The sequence below is a fragment of the Notamacropus eugenii genome, chromosome 4 (assembly GCF_028372415.1).
Source record: "Notamacropus eugenii isolate mMacEug1 chromosome 4, mMacEug1.pri_v2, whole genome shotgun sequence".
Taxonomy (NCBI): domain Eukaryota; kingdom Metazoa; phylum Chordata; class Mammalia; order Diprotodontia; family Macropodidae; genus Notamacropus; species Notamacropus eugenii.
In genome coordinates, this window is record NC_092875.1 from 149,554,385 (window position 1) to 149,572,672 (window position 18,288).

At 38.7% G+C, this 18,288-nt stretch overlaps 1 protein-coding gene across 6 annotated transcripts in view; it reads right to left on the bottom strand.

Moving 5' to 3' along the window:
* GRHL2 (grainyhead like transcription factor 2) overlaps positions 1 to 18,288 on the bottom strand; it is a 225,755-nt gene that overhangs the window by 42,954 nt on the left and 164,513 nt on the right. For all 6 annotated transcript variants that reach the window (XR_011965814.1, XR_011965815.1, XM_072603364.1 and 3 more), the window contains exon 9: positions 10,213 to 10,371. Coding sequence is in view for 4 of the 6 variants with exons in the window: in XM_072603364.1 (XP_072459465.1) it covers positions 10,213 to 10,371 (159 nt within the window). In the remaining 2 variants the exon portion in view is untranslated. The remainder of the gene's footprint in view (positions 1 to 10,212; positions 10,372 to 18,288) is intronic.

Genomic DNA, 18,288 nt, shown 5'->3' on the forward strand with positions numbered 1-18,288 from the left:
ATTTCCTCTCCCTCTTTTTAAAATTCTCTATAGTCTGCTTTTCAGCCTTATTATTCATCTGAAACTGCTCTTTCCAAAGTTATCAGTGATCTCTAAATTGTCAAATCGAATAGCCTTTTCTCAGTTCTCCTCCTTGACCTTTCTGCAGCCACTTACACTATTGAGGACCCCCTTCTCTGTGATGCTTTCTTCTCCCCAGGCTTTGGTGCTGTTGCTCTGTCCTGGTGCACTTCCTACTCATCTGACCACTCGCTCTCAGACTTCTTTCCTGAATTTTTGTCCGTGTCACTCCCACTAAAGACAGGTGGCTGTTCTGAGCCCTCTTCTTTTCTTCCACTATAGCATTTCACTTGGTGATTTCATTAGCTCCCAAGGATTCATTGATCCTCTCTACACAGATGATTTTCAGATCTGTTTTTCCAGCCCTAACTTCTCTTCTGACCTCCAGTCTTCCATTTCCAGCTGCATATTGGACATCTCAGACTGGAAGATTTCCTAAACTCAACATATCTAAAACTGAATTCATGCCCCCCACTCCAATTCTTGCCTCTTCCTAACTTCCCTATTACTGTTGAGGGTACTACCATCCTCCAGGTCCCTTAGGCTCTAAACCTAAGGATCATCCCAGACTCTTCACTCTTTCTCATCCTCCCACTCCACCCTCAGCCACTCTCCCTCCCTCTGCCCCAATCACACACAACTGGCACACAACATGTCCTATTGACTGCCTGACTGAATATAGGAAGTGGCTTCAGTGAAGTGCCACCTGCTGGCACAATTTTATACTACTGTCCATTCTTGGATAACTCATTAATTAGTAGGGTGACAATATGCATCTATACATGCTTACAAAAAAAGAGCACACAATCTGGGTATGGGCTCCCAATATCATTGCAAAACTTTGAATGGGACCCAGTTCATCCACCAAGTCTAATCTATCAGTAACAAGGATTTATGATGTACAAGGCATTGTATTCCACAATAGGAAAACGAAGACAGGTAACATACATCCTGTACCATTCTCAAACATGTAATCTTTTCCGATGCTAAAATAGCAGGAACAACAAATAATTCAGAAGTAACCCTGATCTAGCTTTTATACTCCACATCCGGTCTAGTCACAGGGCAGTTATAGAAGTAGCTTTGCTGATTATTCCACTGAGTATATTTGTGAACACACACACACACACACACACACACACACACACACACACACCTGAATGTATATGAAGCAAGAGGCAATATTGAATAGAAAGCCAACCTATGATTCTGGCATATACGATAATAGCTATGTGACTACAGACATATATAGGTTCTCAGTGGTCCAGGTAATTCTGTAAGTCACAAAGGAATTGCTGATCTACATTGGTGTTCAGTCAAATTTAGGATTCCACTGGGTCCTGTTAACTCTTTTTGGAAGCTCCCTTCACCAGTCCAGATTAGCATTACTCACTGGTAATTGATAGGTTCAGGGAGTTGCCTAAGGGGTTCTGGAGAAGATAGGGAACTTGTCCATGGAAATATAGCGAGTATCTGCCAAAGGTCTTGGGTCTTCCTGATTTCAAGAATGAATCTCTCTCCACCCACTTTACCACATTGTCTCTCAAATATATGGATAGATAATTAAATGATGAATATATGCAAGCTTACAAATACAGACATGACAGCATGCTTTATACTGGTCATCCTTAAATTTCTATGTCCTTCAAACTGCCCAGGGGCACTTGCAAGTTTTCATGCCTCATGTTATTAATCTCTGGATATTTGATGAAACTATTTCTCCATGTAGCCATCCATGGAACAATACTGGTTTTTTACCACTGCTCAGTAATATTACTTTCTTCTCTCATTTTTTAACTGCAAAATATCTGGCAAATAAAAAGTATAAAATAACTTTAAATCAGAACCATAATTACCCATCTTAACTGATTGATTCTAGTTCTGGGACCCTGTGATGTGTGTGTGTGTGTGTGTGTGTGTGCGCGCGTGCGCGCACGCGCGCCTTAGTGATTTAAAAGGGGAACTGGGACCCTTGACCAGTCTATTTTCCACTGGGGCATTTAAAACCTTTTTTAGAAATATAAAGGACAATGCAAATTTAAGTTATGTTGTTAAGTGAAGTATCCAGACTAGTCCAGAAATGTGACAAATGAGACTGCAACTTCCAGATGCCTGAAAATTATCTCTTTCAATGTTGAGACCTCTTAGTTTAAGTCATTTGTGGAAATCTATCTAAAATATATTTTAAAAAAAAAAATGACTCCTTTTAACTTAACCTTTACTTATAGTCTAAGGTAATCATGAGAAGCATCAATGATTCTCTGCCTCTAGATGTAGCTTCAGACAATGTTGAAGTGGGATGGAGACCAAATGGCTACTGATGAACAGAGATAACCTGGAATTTTCTTTCTTGAAAAAAATATGATAGGATTGTCCCCCTCCTTGAATATAAATAAATAAAAGAGAATCATTGACACATTTTTTTTAATGCACGGAAGGGAACTGAAGTTCAGAAACACAGATAAGACAGCTTTGAAAGTAACACTAAATTTATTACATTTTTAATAAAGCAAACTGTACATAAAAGATTTCTATTTTTACTTATAACCCTCTTAATCTTTCTTTTCTACTTGGCTTTGTATAATTTTGCATTTTCATTAAATTCAGAATAAAAATGCAATTTAAAATGTAAGGTTTACAAGAAAGAAAAAAATAATCCCTGATACCTTATTTTTTAAAATCTTTCTCTTCTTTCTTATCCAAGGGAGTGAAGGGTATGCATTTAGGAAATGGAACATGAGACTCATTCTGTGCATTTAACTAAGGAACCAAATACTCTTAAATTCCATTGGCAAGGTGCTTTCTTTCCCTGAACACAGTCTTCTTTATCATCTGTGTCTGAAGGCCTGAACAAGGACTTCTGGCTCACTGCCACCATGACAACCTCTCTGTCAACTTCTATTAGCACCAGGATCTAATTTATAGACTTTGTCCATGAGGTGTGGAAGAAAGTCCTTCACCATTTTAAAAAATGGCATGAATCTATTTTGAAGAGGCCCTTCTCTGAATGAATAAATCCTTCATTTTGATTGCCTGAAAGATCTTTTGCAAAAGTAAGACTTGCTTTAATTTTTTGCAAGTAATCTTTGCTATTTGACTTTTAACAGAATTCTATGCACAAACAATATCTGAGTCTGCAGACATCTTTAACTTGGAAAGGAAATTTAAAGTATCATGTGATGGATGTCTGAGAGATCAACTTTCTCCTTCCTGCATCTCCTACTGGATATAATACCTAGTGGATAGCCTAAAAAAATTCAAGGGTGGAGAACCTGTAGCCTTAAGGCCACATGTGACCCTCTAGGTTCTTGGGTACAGCCTTTTGACTGAATCCAAACTTCACAGAATAAATTCCCTTAATAAAAGAATCTGTTCTGTAAAACTCGGACTCAGTCAAAAGGCGGCACCCGAGGACCTAGAGGGCCACATGTGGCCTTGAGACCCCCGCCCTAAATCACCTCTAACCCTAAATCAATGAGGCAACATTAATAGGCAGGAAGCTGGTGAAAATGGGACCAGATGCAAATTCTGCTCCCTCAAGAGTGAGGTTTACAGCTACCGATAGAAGAGTTTTGTTATGTTTTGTGAAAACTGTGTATCTAAAATGTTTTTCTACTGTAAGCTCAAAATATGATGGAATCCAGATGAAAATAATGTATCTGTCTATCCAGCCACTCTTCTGTATTTAAGGAACCAAAGAACATGGGATATTTTTGAATGAGCTGCAATTATATTTTCTAATCACAAAATCTTGTATTAAATTGTATCAAATCGTGAAGGAATAGTATATGTAAACATCTAACCTTAAATTCTGACACTCCCATTTACCTCTAGTATTATGTAAACTCATCCATTTGGCATTTAAGCTCCTTCCTACACTGGCTCCAACTTATCTTTCCAGCCTTTTTTTACAATGTTCCCTTTCCTCAACTCCAGGGTCTAGCCTCAAGGCCATGGGTTCCCCACCACTGGTCTAGCCAAACTGACTTTGTTGGTGTTCTTTATTCATATAACACTCCTTCTCATCCCTGTTCCTTTGTACAAGCTACTCTCCACACCTGGAATAAAATCCCTACTTACCTCCATCTCTTAGACGATTTTCCTTCCTGGACCCCTTGGAAGCCTCTCCTCATCAATGACACTATGTTTGGTATATATGTACATGTTTCATTGTTGTCTTGGTGCTGAATCACTTCATTAATGCTTGTGATTGAGGTATGTAAGCCTAGGAGTACTTGGTTCACAGGCACCATGGACCTTCTATGCTACTAATGAAACTGCTTAGAGAATTGGCTGCTCCCAAATTGAGTTTTCTAAAAAAAACTCAGAAAGTTGTTCTGAAGATTCTGGGTTTAGTGATTATTTTTCCATGGGTTAATAATAATAGTTTGACATTTAGACAGCCCTTTAAAGTTTACAGATGCTTTACATATTTATCCCATCTAGCTGTCTGCTGTCATCTATCTGATCTGATCATTCAGAAAGGCACCCTGACCTTTTACAAAGAAAAAAGAATGATTTTGGAGTTGGAAGATCGGGGTTTAAATGAACATCTAGGATCACATAGTTAATACGTATTAGAGGAGATGTTTGAATTCAGCTTCAGGTCTTCATACTTCCAAATATAACACTCTGCATTGTGCCACACTTATTTACTGATATTTACTTTCTAGATGATCTTGACCAAACCCTGCGCCCACAAGAAGCCTCAATTTCCGCATTTGTAAAATAAGAGAGTTGGGCGATATGATGTCTAGTCACTCGTAGCTTTCAAATCCTATGATTCTCTCAGAAAACAAGGCCACTTTTCAGAAAATATACCCATTTTAGCCAAGTGCACTGACTCATAGAAATCTTTTGCTTTTTCAATTAATATTGTCAGAAATAAGGGGATATTTCTATTTTTGAGGCAGCATGGGTAGAGTGCTAGGCTTTAAATCTGGCATACCTGAGTTCAAATACAGTGTTGGATATTTACTAGCTGTTTGACCCTAGGCAAGTCACTTAACCTCTGTTTGCCTCAGTTTCTTAAATTGTGAAATAGGGATAATAACAGCACCTGTCCCACAAGGTTGATATGAGGATTAAATGAGATAATAAATTGTAAAGCTCTTAAGCTCTTAGTACAAGGTCTGGCACATAGTAGGTGCTCTCTAAAATGCTTATTCCTTTCTCAGTCATCTCCATGTCTCTTCAGCAAAGTCAAAGTCATATATCCTCTTAGTAAGAGCCACACATTTATCTAGCCATGGTCTTGGGAAGTGGAGGGGATTATTTCTACTAAGGAGCTTCTCTGTGTCTTATGATTAACAGGGAGGGGATATGTTAAGAACTGCTTGTGAATTTATGTTAACAGAGTAGTGTGAGACCAAGAAGAAAGAGACTACTGAGAGGTTAGTTTGAGATAATAACAGGGAAATCCTGTTGGCAAATTATAGAAAGTATGTAGGGAACGGGGCCAGAGATTGTTTGGTGCTGGGTAGCTTCCACTCACACACACCCTCCACAATGGAAAATCCTGTGGTATAAAGATGAAGGCATACTATTTCCTTCTGCTCCCTTCCCCCCACCCCCCACTTTAGTTCACTGACTTTTGAAATGCCATTTAGCTGGCTATGAATATCAAATTCACCCTTCTATAGCCAGAGAACATTTAAATTGCCTCTAGATCTCCAAGTAGGGGACACACCCAAGAGTGGTCCCCTTGGATACCCTAGACTAAAGATGTTCCAGTTTAGTCATATTTACTTGCCTAGTAATTTGATAATGACATAGCCTAACACTGAGAACAGTTGAAAAGGGGAATTGGCTGCTGCCCGAGGTAGAGAGGTAGGCCCTTTTCCACAGTCAGTGTTTTACTATCAACAGGTTCTGATACTTAAAGTGCTGGACCTCTGGGCACCAGGTAAGTGATGTGTTGTCATAGCTGTAAAATTACTAAAAAGAATATGCTCCAGCCTATTTCCTTCTTTAAATCACACTCACTACTCATTCTTAAACGACTAAAAATAAACCTTTCCCCAACACTAGGCTTTTTCTTAGGGGAACAATCTCAAATGTCCATGAGGGTGAGATCTATCTTCCTAGATGTTTCCTATACATTTCTTACTGTCTCTAAGTGATTTTGTGAACTAAGTTAACCAGTCAAGCCATAGTTTAAATACATTTAAAGCAATGTTTTCTATCCCTTTAAGGACCAAAGAAAAATGTACAATTAATGGAATGCCTCCTACACAGTTGGAAGTAAGACATTTATAAATTGCCAAATTATCCATATCAGAGTCAATGAGGTTAACTTATAATCAAAACTATCTCAAATCAGATCAACCCATTCAAGCCCAGACTTTGAAAAAATTAAACGGGACAAAGAAAAATAATTTAGCTCAGCATCTTGAACACTATCTTTAGACAATTATTGATGGGCTGTGCAATCTTGGGCAGGTCACAACCCCAATTGTCTCATCCTGGGTCATCTCCAGTCATTCTGAGGAATATCTGGTCACTGGATTCAGATGACCTTGGAGGAGAAGTGAGGCTGGTGACCTACATAGCCCTCTCTCACTGAAAACAAAGTCAAGTGCAAGTCATGTCATTATTTCTCTGATGGCATGGTCTTCTTCAGCAACGAAGGACGAACACACTGATGGGCAACTAAGTAACAGTGGGAACAGAGTACTGTGCATAGGAGTCAGGAAAAGCTGAGCACAAGTACAGCCTTAGACATGTACTAGCTGTGTGACCCTGGGCAGGTCATTTAACTTCTGTTTGCCTCAGTTTTCTCGTCTCTAAAATGGGGATAATATATAGCACCTACCTACCAGGGTTGCTGTGAGGATCAAATGAGATAATTGTATAGTGCTTAGCATGGTGTCTGTTGCACAATAAGCACTATATATTACTAATGAATGTTCCCAGGTACTATCTGTTTTGGGGTCCAGTAGGACTGTCCCAGAAACTCTTTCATTCTTCTGTTCCTGCCACTCCATGGCTGCCATTTTGAGTTCCTGTAGCTCCAGGCCAAGTCCTCTAGGTGCTTCTCACTGTTCTAAGACTGTATTAGCAAGGTGCTCTCTAGGGTACTTCACTACCTGGCTCCTTCCAGCATGGGGCTTCTGTCCAGGAAACTCAGTCAATGTGTCTTTCACAGATTTCTCTCTCTAACCCCACCTCCCATCTTCTACCTCTCACCTGTCATTGTCTGGGTACCCCTTTTCCTCTCATGTTCCCTCTCTTTAGGCTCTCTGAGTTCTAAGGGCTGAGTCCAAGGCTGTAGCCTAGGTTTATGAACCCATCATGAATCAATCAAATATTCTCAATCTGGTGTCAAAGAGAGCTGCTCAGGTTAAGGAAAGAATATTCATTTCATTGAGGAGTTAACCTTGTCAAGGGAATTGACATCTTCTTAAAGAAATATTACTAATTGATGATACAACAAAGTTCTCATCAGTAAAAGAAAAGACATTTAAACCTTATTTAGAAAGTTTTACACCAAAGACACTGACAGGGTACCACACATTGTCTATAAAATAGTGACAATAACTATATAATAGTGTCTGTATAATAGTGACAATAATTGGCATTTATGTCAGGTTTATATTTGACCCTCCCCCCAACCCTGGTTGGATATTAGAAATATTAGTATCCCCACTGTACAGATGAGAAGGCAGCCAGGTGGTGCAGTGGATAGAGTTCCAGGCATGAAGTCAGGAAGACTCACCTTCTTGAGTTCAAATCTGACCTCAGACATATTCTAGCTGTGTAACCCTGGAATAGTCACTTAACCCTATATGACTCAGCAGAAAGAAATGGCCAACCATTCCAGTATCTTTGCCAAGAAAACCCCAAATGGGGTCATGAAGAGTAAGACATGACTGAAAACAACTGAACAACAATAACAATAGATAAGAAAACTAAAGCTTTGAAAACTTAAGAAACTTGCCCAGGATCATAAAGTGGGACATTCCCTGGTCCCAGCTAGAAGTGCTCCTTCTCAATCTCCCCAGCACTTGGACAATATATCATTTAAAGAAAATAAACTTAGAGGAGGCAGAATACTTTTTCAATTATCTAAAGGTCAGTTGTGTGGAAGAGGGAAAAGATTTGTCTTGCTTTGTGTGCCCATGGGACCCCATTAGAAAAGACTCATTCACTCAAAAACCATCAGGCTGCTATTTGGGGTATTTAATTGACTGAAGCACATTGAATTTGCAGATTACACAAAGCTAAAAGTATAGCTAACACAATGTATGAGAATCAAGCTTCCAAAAACATGTCAGAACATGAGGAACTGTAATGTTAATATAAGGTTAATGGTGGGTGAGGGAAAGAGTTAAAGATCTTCTCCAACCATTAACAGGACTTAATACCTTTTGTTAATTTCTACTGAGGCACTGGGTCAGAGGGTCCTGCACTCTGGCTCTGAAAAGTGTATTAATACTCTGAGGTGAGGTTTTGCTTTGGGGGCTCAGTTTTCAGAAGAAGGTTTGTGTGCCAGATGAGACTCTGGGAAGCTGCTAAGCAACCCCCTGGCTTTGAAAACTTAGATGTTGGTGCTTCTCTCTCTAGTAACCATGTATGTATGTATGGTCAGCAGGTGGATCTGTCTGTTGATCTGTGATGTATGTATTGTTTATGGTCAGACAGTTGGAAGCCCTGTCTGTTGGTCTTTATTTCTCTGCTTGTATTTTCTCTGTTGGTATATGTGTTTGATTAAAGAGATTGTTGACCCCTCACAAGCTGCTTTCCTTTTAGAAAAGGAGATCCAACAACCTGTATGAAAGACCTTCCTGTATATGCCAGGGTCCTTGCTGACACAGGAACTTGGGCCTAATTGAATAAGATGAATTTGATATGAGTAAATTTAAAATTGACACAGGCTCAAAAAATCATCATCACAAGCCTAGGAGGGTATAAAGAATGGGAAGTTATTCTCTGCTGATGTTTTCACTCTTGACCCACTTTTATACACACCTGTGCTCACAAGTATATTACTGGGGACAGGAGGCTAGAGAACAATTCAAATGAAAAAGTGGGGTTTGGAGGGGACTGCAAGATCAATTTGAGGTAATCGTGTGATATGGCAGTCAAGGAAGCTAATGGATCTAATGCTGTAATAACAATTATAATAATAATAGCTAATATTTATATAATGTTTTAAAGTTTGCAAATTGCTTTCTATAGTATCTCATTTGACCTTCACAACAACCCTGGGAGGTAGGTGCTATTATTGCTTCCATTTTACAGATGAGTAAACTGAGGCAGAGAGGTTAAGTGATTTGCCTTCTGTCACACAGCTAGTAAGTATCTGAGACTAGATTTGAACTCAGATCTACTTGACTCCAACACTCTACCCACCTAGGACAACGATAGCATTGCTGTAATCTAATCTGGGCAGACCACACACAGAACAGCATATTCAGTTCCTGTGTCACATTTAAGAAGTGTTTTGATAATTGATTTAGAGTAGCCAGAGAAGGACAGCTAGAAAAGCTAAAGACCATTAGTTTATGTTGTGTGAGGGTCAGTCAAAGGAACTGTGAACATCTTTAAAAAAAAGAAAAAGAAACCTAAAGGAGGCAGGATAACTTTCCAAATATCTAAAGGGCTGTCACAAGGAAGAAAGAACAGACTTGCTCTGCTTTATGCCAATGGGTGAGTAGATTAGTAGCAAAAGGGTAGAATATTCAAGACTTTATATAAGAAGAAAATGTCTGACAAGAGCTACCCATGAGTGGTGTGACCTGCCTCAGGAGGGACTCAGCTCTCCTAATTTAGAGCTTGGATGACCACTCATGAAATATGAGACAGGAGAGATTTTTGTTCAAGCACAGACAGGGTAGACAAGGCGGTCTTTGAGGACTCTTCCAACCCCTAGACTGTGATTCTATGACTGAATCAGTTGCAAGCCAATGATTATGGGAGCTATAGAACTGACTGATCAAGAAAGCAGTTGAGTGGTGAGGGTCTTCATTACCAAGTCCTGACATTTTGTAAATAATAGACAATATCAAAGAGTGACTTTTCTCAGAAAGGCTGTCTCAGAAATTACTTTGACACTGACCTCTCGCGGTGGTGGGAGGGAGAGCAGAAATTCCATCATGAGTAATATCTACATACAAAGATTTCTCCTGTCAGATTGTTATCTCCACTCACCTTGTCACAGAAGACCTTGATCTGGCAGTACGCTCTGTGAATGGGTTTATTGCTTCGATTGTTGTAACTGTATGTGTCGATCTGAATCATCAAAGGAAGCCCTTTCACCCCTTTTTGGGAGGAGAAGTCTGTACTTAGGCAGTTCACAGTGATGAAAATCTGAGGGGGGGAGAGAGAAAGGGAGAAAGAGGAAGAGAGAGAACGCATAATGAGACAGCACAAGTTACCACAAAAATACATACACATTCAACTCAAATTCAAAATGCTAGACAAACCTGTAAGAGGCAGTATATCATAGTGGCCAGGCACCGTCAAGAAGATATGAGTTCAAAGCTCCACCTCAAGCACTAACAGCCATGTGATTTTGGGCAAGTCATTTAATCTCTCTGTGCCTCAGTTTTCTCATGTGTAAAATGAGGGATTAGACTCATCCTCTAGGATCCCTTCTATCTCTAAATCTGTTCTTAACATGGAATCACCCCCAGGGGTTTATAGATAGATTTTCAGAGGTCTCTGAACTTGAATGGGATAAAAACTCTACACCTTTACTTTCATTAACTTATGACATTTAGCATTTCCTTCAATTACTTAAAAATATTATTCTGAGAAAGAGTCCATGGGCTTTACCAGATTTCCAAAGGGGTCCAAGACAAGTAAAAACATTAAGAACTCCTGCTCCAAATCTATGATTCTATGAATATGCTGGTATTCTAACATGTTTAACTTGACATATAATGGCTGACATTTATATACCTTATCTATTGACATTGATAAAGCACCTACTATATGCCAGGCATACAACTGTGTAAGTATTATTTTCTCCATTTTACAGATGAGGCTGTGACTTAAGAGAAAGGACATTCTGTGGCCACTAGTCCCTAGCCTCAGTCTCAGGGGCATGATTTCAACCCAAATCTCTCCTGATTCCAAAATCATTGTTCTTCCCAGCATGCTATCTGCATAGGATAAGGTGTCATATTTAAAAAGTTAATGCTCTAAAATAACAAATTGTCAAAGGTTTTTCTACCTCTCCCATCTCGGGTCTTCAAGCTGATAACAACATAACAAAAATTCAATCTAAAATACTTCTTGATATTATATCAGGAAGGTCATACTGACAGGGCTTTGGGAGAAGGTGAGAGTTAGAAGAAGGGAGGAAAGAAGGAAGAAGTCATTTGTTTTTTTTAAAAAGCACCACAAATTATATTTTCTTTCACAGATGGATTCCAGTCCCAGCTTTGGGACCTTGAGCTGCATGATTTTTTGTGAAACAATTATATTCTCAAAATCTTATTTTGGTGTAAAATAAGAGTTGTTTTTAACCTCTTTTTTTCTGTCATGGGTCCCTTTGGCGGTCCAGTGAAACCTGTTGCTGTTCAGTTGTTTCAGATTCTTTGTGACTCATTTGGGGTTTTCTTGGCAAACATACCAGGGTAGTTTGCCATTTCCTTCTCCAGGATATTTTACAAATGAGGAAAACTGAGGCAAAAAAGGTTAAGTGACTTGTCCAGGGTTATACAGCTAATGTAAGTGTCTAAGGTTGGATTTGAACTTGTGAAGATGATTAGATGCCCCTAGTGTAGCTTATGGACTCCTTTTCAGAATAAGGTTCTTAAATGCATAAAAACACCTATGATTACAAAATAAACTCATAATATTGAAATGCACTTATCAAAATGTTAAAACACACCACTACCACCAACAGCTGCTCTGGGGTAACAATCTCTAGTAGAGAGGCAAACAGTACTGAATTTGGAATAAAAGGACCTGGGTTCAAATCTCATCTCTGCCATCTAAGGGCTAATTGACTTGTGGACAAATTATTGTGCTTATCTAAGCATCGTCAGTTTCATCATTTGTAGTATGAGGAAATCCATTATAAGACTCCTAAGGTCTCTTCTGGCCCTAAAACTAAGATCTGTAAAATGAGGGTATGTGATGACATGATTTATAAGATCTTTTCCATATCTTAATTCTATACATTTATTTTTAAAACCTTTAACTTGACAGCTTAGTTTTACTTGGTTGGATCATATTTCATAAATTTTTTTTGTTATAAATAATCAAAGGGAAAAATGGAAAACTTACGGCACTATATGTATTGTCATAATTACTAATAATAATAATAAACCATATTTCCACTTCTTAAAAGTTGCTGTTGCTCAGAACTTGAAAATAAAGAAACAGCCTGGTAATATGTGTTGCATGATTGAATATGTATAATCTATATAAAATTGCTTACTATCTCAGGGTGAGGGGGGGGAGAGGACAGAGAAAATTTGGGATTCAATATTTGCTTAAAATGAACATAAAAATTGTCTTTATAAGTAACTGAGAAAACAATAAAATATTTTTTTTTTAAAAGAAACATACTCTATAAATAAGGCTGTCAAGTGCAGCTAGGTGGTACAGTGGATAGAGCACAGGACTTGGAATCAGAAAGACTCACCCTTGTGAGTTCAATCCTGGCCTCAGGTCATACACACTAGCTGTGTGACCCTGGGCAAGTCACTTAATCCTGTTTGTCTCAGTTTCCTCATCTGTAAAATGAGCTGGAGAAGGAAATGACAAACCACTCTAGTGTTGCCAAGAAAACCTTAAATGGGGTCATGAAGGGTCAGACACAACTGAAACAACTCAACAATGAAAAACTTATCAAAACATAAAAATAAGATTATAAAAACTATAAATATCCCTAATTTAGAAATTTTAAGGTAAATAAATCTAGTTATTTATTGTTATGAATGGCTGTTAGTAAAGAAAGATTAAATATGGATAAAAAAGAAGTTTTGTCATCTTCCAAGTGTTGCAAATAAAAACCTTGACATGTTTTAAAAGCAGACTATGAGGAAAGAGTATATTAAGACAAAGTAAGTAGAAGAAAGAAGGCCAAATTTCGACTCAGAAGATTCAGGTTCAAGTCCTGATGCCAATACATACTACAGAAAATTAATCTTTGGGAAGCTCAGTTTTCTCATGTATAAAATATTGATAATATTTGTACCATATACCTCACAGAGTTGTTGTACTGAAGATATTAAAAGATATTAAAAAAAAGGCAAAAACCGTCCCTACCTTCAAGGGCTCACACTCTAATGGCAGAAAGAACAAGTAAATAAATAAATGCCTACAAGATATAAGCACAGTAGATGCAAATGAGCTTGAGAGAGGAAGGTTTAGTTTCTGGGGAAACCAGGAAAAGCTTTTTATAGATGCTTGAGTCAAGTCTTAAAGGAAGCTGAGATTCTAGGGGTAGAAGTGAAGAGATGCGGTTGTAATGGATACAGAGCTGCACTTTGAGTCAGCAAGACATGAGTTTGGATTTTATCTCAGATGCTTATAGTTTTATGACTCTAGGAAAGTTACTTAAAATCTCATTGTCTCAGTTTCCTCAGCTGTAAAATGGGAGAGTTGGACTTGATGACTTGTAAGGCTCCTTTCATCTCTTAAGTGTATGATCCTATACTTATGAGTATATTTCAGAAAGGGGAGCACAGAGTCTAGAGATGGACCATTGTGTGAAAGCAACAGAAAATAGGCCACTGTAGCTGGATCATATAGTATATGGAGAGGACTACAGTGCAAAAAAAAATAAAAACTATAGATAGGAAGAAAACAGGCTATGAAGAGCTTAAAAATACCAAATTAAGGATTCTGTAGTTGATCCTGGAGGTAATAAGGAGCCACTGGAGTTTATTGAGAAGGAAGGGCACCATAAGAGACCTACACTTGAGGTAAATCACTTTTCAGTAGCAGTTGTCAGTTGGGATTTTCTTGCCAAAGATACTAGAGTGGTATGCCATTTCCTTCTTCTCATTTTATAGATGAGGAAACTGAGGCAAACAGGGTTAAGTGATTTGTCCAGGGTCATATAGCCAATAAGTATCAGAGGCTAGATTTGAACTCAGGTCTAATTAACTCTAGGCTTGGCACTCTATCCACTGTGCTACCTAGATGCCCTATTTTGGCAGCAGTATGGAAGATAAATTGAAATAGAGAGAGACTTGAGGAAAGACAGATTAAAAAGCTTTTGGAGAAATAGTGTAATGAGGAGAAAATGGGAAATGACACCTATATATCAGTCATGGGTGTATCCAAAGCCCAGGTTCTGGTGCTACCTCATCTCACTCTCACTATTAATTACCACAGTGCTCAACAGAAAGGGTAAATGATGTTGAGAAAGGATGAAACAAAGATTAAAGAGATTAACATAATCTATAGCCAGAACCCAAAACCAAAAAGATATCTGCCAAAAAAAAGGGGAGAGAAGTTATTCAAAGGGAAAGGTGGATGCGGGTACAGATGGAAATGACCTTGCAGAGAACAGATACTAAAACAGATCAGGCACAGAAACTTCAAGGGGCTGAAGAGGCCAAGTGAATTCTGAGAATTTTTGTTAATTATACTTCTAGTGATGGTACAGTTTGAAATATTACTTTTATTGAGTTTTGTCAAAATGCAGAATCTTGTTTCACTTTTCGTCTAAGCTATATTGTTAGCAGACAGAACATTTTGTTATTTTGTGGGCAAGGATGCCTCAGAAACTGCATTGAAATGGGTGATAATTTTTTCCCTTTTAATTCTTGAGAAGATTTCTTTCTGACAGCAGGAAGAGATTCCCTGACTCTCCCACATATACATACATCAGAGGTACTGGTATGACTATTGATGCCCACAAAAGTCTGGGCGGGGGGGTGGGGCGGGTAGAAGTGGGTGCTTTAAAAATTAGCTCTATTTCTCTGTCTACTATCAACACAAACTTTAATCCTTAAAACAGAGGGGCCTCTCAAGACTTGCCCTCATTTCCTTCCCTTTCTCCATGTACTGCATTCCCCATCCCTTAATTCTGTTGGATACCACAGTCTTTCAGGCAATCCGGAGTTCAATGACAGCCTTGAGATGACCTCACCCAAAAGAGTGGCAGCTCCTTTCTCTTATTTGGGGGATCTTTTCTGAATAAGAATTCTGTATTTTCATTTCCTTTCTTCAAAGTTGGAGTAGGTTTATGAAAAACTATTAAACAATGTGTGCTAAATGTAAAAAGGTCCACCTTTACTCCAAATTAAATCAAATGAGATATGTGAAGCAGTTAGCACAATGCCTGGCACTGTGTGAATACTTATTCCTTTCTCCCTTCCCCTTCTCTTTCTTTCCCTTCCCTGTTTAATGTATAAAATGAAGATTCTTCACTAGATTTATAATCACTTTATATTTTTGGTAGTCCATGGAGAAGAGGAGATTGGAAGTTGTTGTATACTGTTGCTAATAATAGCCCATGTTGTGCCTGAATTAGTGTTATTGTTTATGAAAAGAATCTTTAATAAACTTGGATGCAGTTTGGGGGAGGAGAGGCAGGAAAATGAATGACTAAGTCCAGGCAAGAGATAATAAGCTCATCATTTAAGGTGGCGTCTGTATGAGTTGAGAGAACTAGACATGGGAGAGACATTGCAAAGGTGAAAATGACAAGATTTGGCAGTCTACTAGATCTGTGAGATAAATGAAAGTGAGAAGCTGGGGGTATCACTGAGGTTATGGACTCACATTACTGCAAGGGTGGTTGAGAACCTGGGTAACTAAAGGGATGAAAATGGCCTCAACAATAATAAGGAAGTTCAAAAGATGGGAAGAGCTTGGGTTTTAGAGATTTGTGTGCTATGATTACAAAGAAATGATTTATGCTCATATCAACATAAAGGCAACTTGATTCCAGCTAACAAAATGGGAGTGTTACTGGGGGAAAAACCCCCAACCTTTAACTACATTACAAATAAGTAAATTTAAATGTTATAAATTATAGGAACTAAGGGGTGGAGAGATTTCACCTGTAAAGTTATCAGGTATGAGGTGTGTTCACTTGAACCCCCAACTAGAATCCCAGGGCATGTCTCTGGGAAAAAACTTTTTGTTCATGATTAATAGAAAAGCATCAGCGGCAGGCAAAACACGCTTGATCTCTTCTACCAAGACCTACGATTCTTCATAAATCAAGAAATTCAGAAATCCTATCAATCAACAAATATTGAATTTCTGGATCTACTCCCTAACTAAGGTCAGGTGTTCAGAAGATCTGATCTAGAGAATATCTTCATGTAGTAGGGTCCACCTGCAATTTTATTTTGTTTTCAGAGAAAAGCAACTAGCTGATTGCTTCAGCACTGAACCCAATAGTGGAAAGGAAGGATGTGTGGCGAATGTAACCTCCTTGATTGTGTTTCTTTTTGCTTTTATTTGGGTTCCCAGAGCTTAGCACAGTGTTTAACATGTAGTAAATACTTAATAAATGCTTGTTACCTACCTGCCTACCATACATAACATGACCAACAGGAGAGTGTAATCAACCAGAGAGTCCTTTCCAACACAGCTAACACCCTCTTTACTCACTAGCATCCCAAACTCTTTCACTCTGCCCCTTCCTAGCAGCTATTCCAATTCTCACCCTCTCTCCTTCTCCCCCAGTTCTCAGCTCCTCAGGGTCAATTATAACCTAAATACAACCAGGGCACCTACATCAATAGCTGTGTGGGTAAAGCCCCTTGGTCACAGTGTGCCCCATCCCCTGTCCTTCAGATGACTTCATGGCTGTAGTCTGCCGGCCTTTCAGATAGCAGAGTCTGTGCTTCAAGACAGTGCCTAGTGAGTTGGAACCATGCTCCCTCCCCGACCCTGACCCCTACCCTTTATCCTTTTCAGTGGTACAGAGTGAGGCACTCCATTACAGATATCATCACACTGGTTTTCTCAAAGATGTCCATCTTCTTAACTTCCCTGTCTCTATAGAAAGCACCCCCATACATCCAGTGATCCATGTTCAAAACTCTGGTGTCATTCTCATCTTCTCATTGTTACTTCCCCATATATCTCATCTGCTGTCCATTGCTTAGTACAGTGCATGGAACATAATAGGCCAGGCTTAAAAAATGTTTATTAATGACTGATTATTGCCAAATCTTACTGTTCTATCTCAAAACTCTTGCATCTGTCCCTTCTCCCCACTCATAGCCCCACAACCCTTGTTCAGGCCCCTCATCACCTCTAAACTGGACTCCAACAGACTCCCAGCTGGCTTGTCTCTCAAGTCTCCCACTCCCATCAATTCTCTACACATCTGCCAAAACAAGTTTCCTAAGTACAGGTCTGAACACATTACAGACCTACTCAATAAACTCCAGGGGCCCCCTATTACCTCCACAAGCAATGATTGTTTCACTTTTTCCTTATTCTTTTAAAATTTCTCTTTTTGTGTAAGTTATAATATATATGCTATATACATATACATATAATGTAATTATTTTCACAGAGTGCATTATATAATTTATAAATAAGCAAATGGACATATGCTAGAGATGCATGATCATGTTTTACCAATAGGGATGCACAATCAAAAGAAGTCAGGGGACCACTGGTCTAAGCAGCTCTCTCTGATTTAAGCTGCAGAGCAGGAATAGACCCACATTGGCAGAAATCACCTCACCCGAAGTTTCCTCTATCAATGTAATTACAGATAAGACTTTAATGAAGAATCTTACTGTGTTTCCTCTCTTTTCTCTCCCTGAAATACCTGTGAAGTTCTTATGTCATATTTGCTCCTATCTATCCATCCATCCATCCATCCATCCATCCATCCATCCATCCATCTTTCTAGAGCTCTATCCATACTGGCAATATGAAAAATTGTAGTTCTTTGAAATGGACAGTTTCAGAGCAAACTTGCGTGAACAGATACAGAGTGAAGTGAACTAGGAGAACAATTTGTACAACAACAATATGAAGTAAAACACTTTTGAAAGACTTGAGAACTCTGGTCAATGCAATGACAAGCCACAATTCCAGCCGACTAAAGGTGAAGGCTTCTAACCCTTCATTCACACCTTGAAGGGGGCAGGAGTGCTGAGGGACTTAAGGTGCAAAATGAGATTCACATTTCCAGATATGACCAATGTAATTTGCTTTGTTTGATTATCCATATTTTTATGATAGTTTTTTTTCTTTTTGTATATTCAGTGGGAGAGGGGAGAAAATAAATTCTTGTTAATTGAAAAAAATAATTTCAAAATATAATAAAAAACAGTCCTA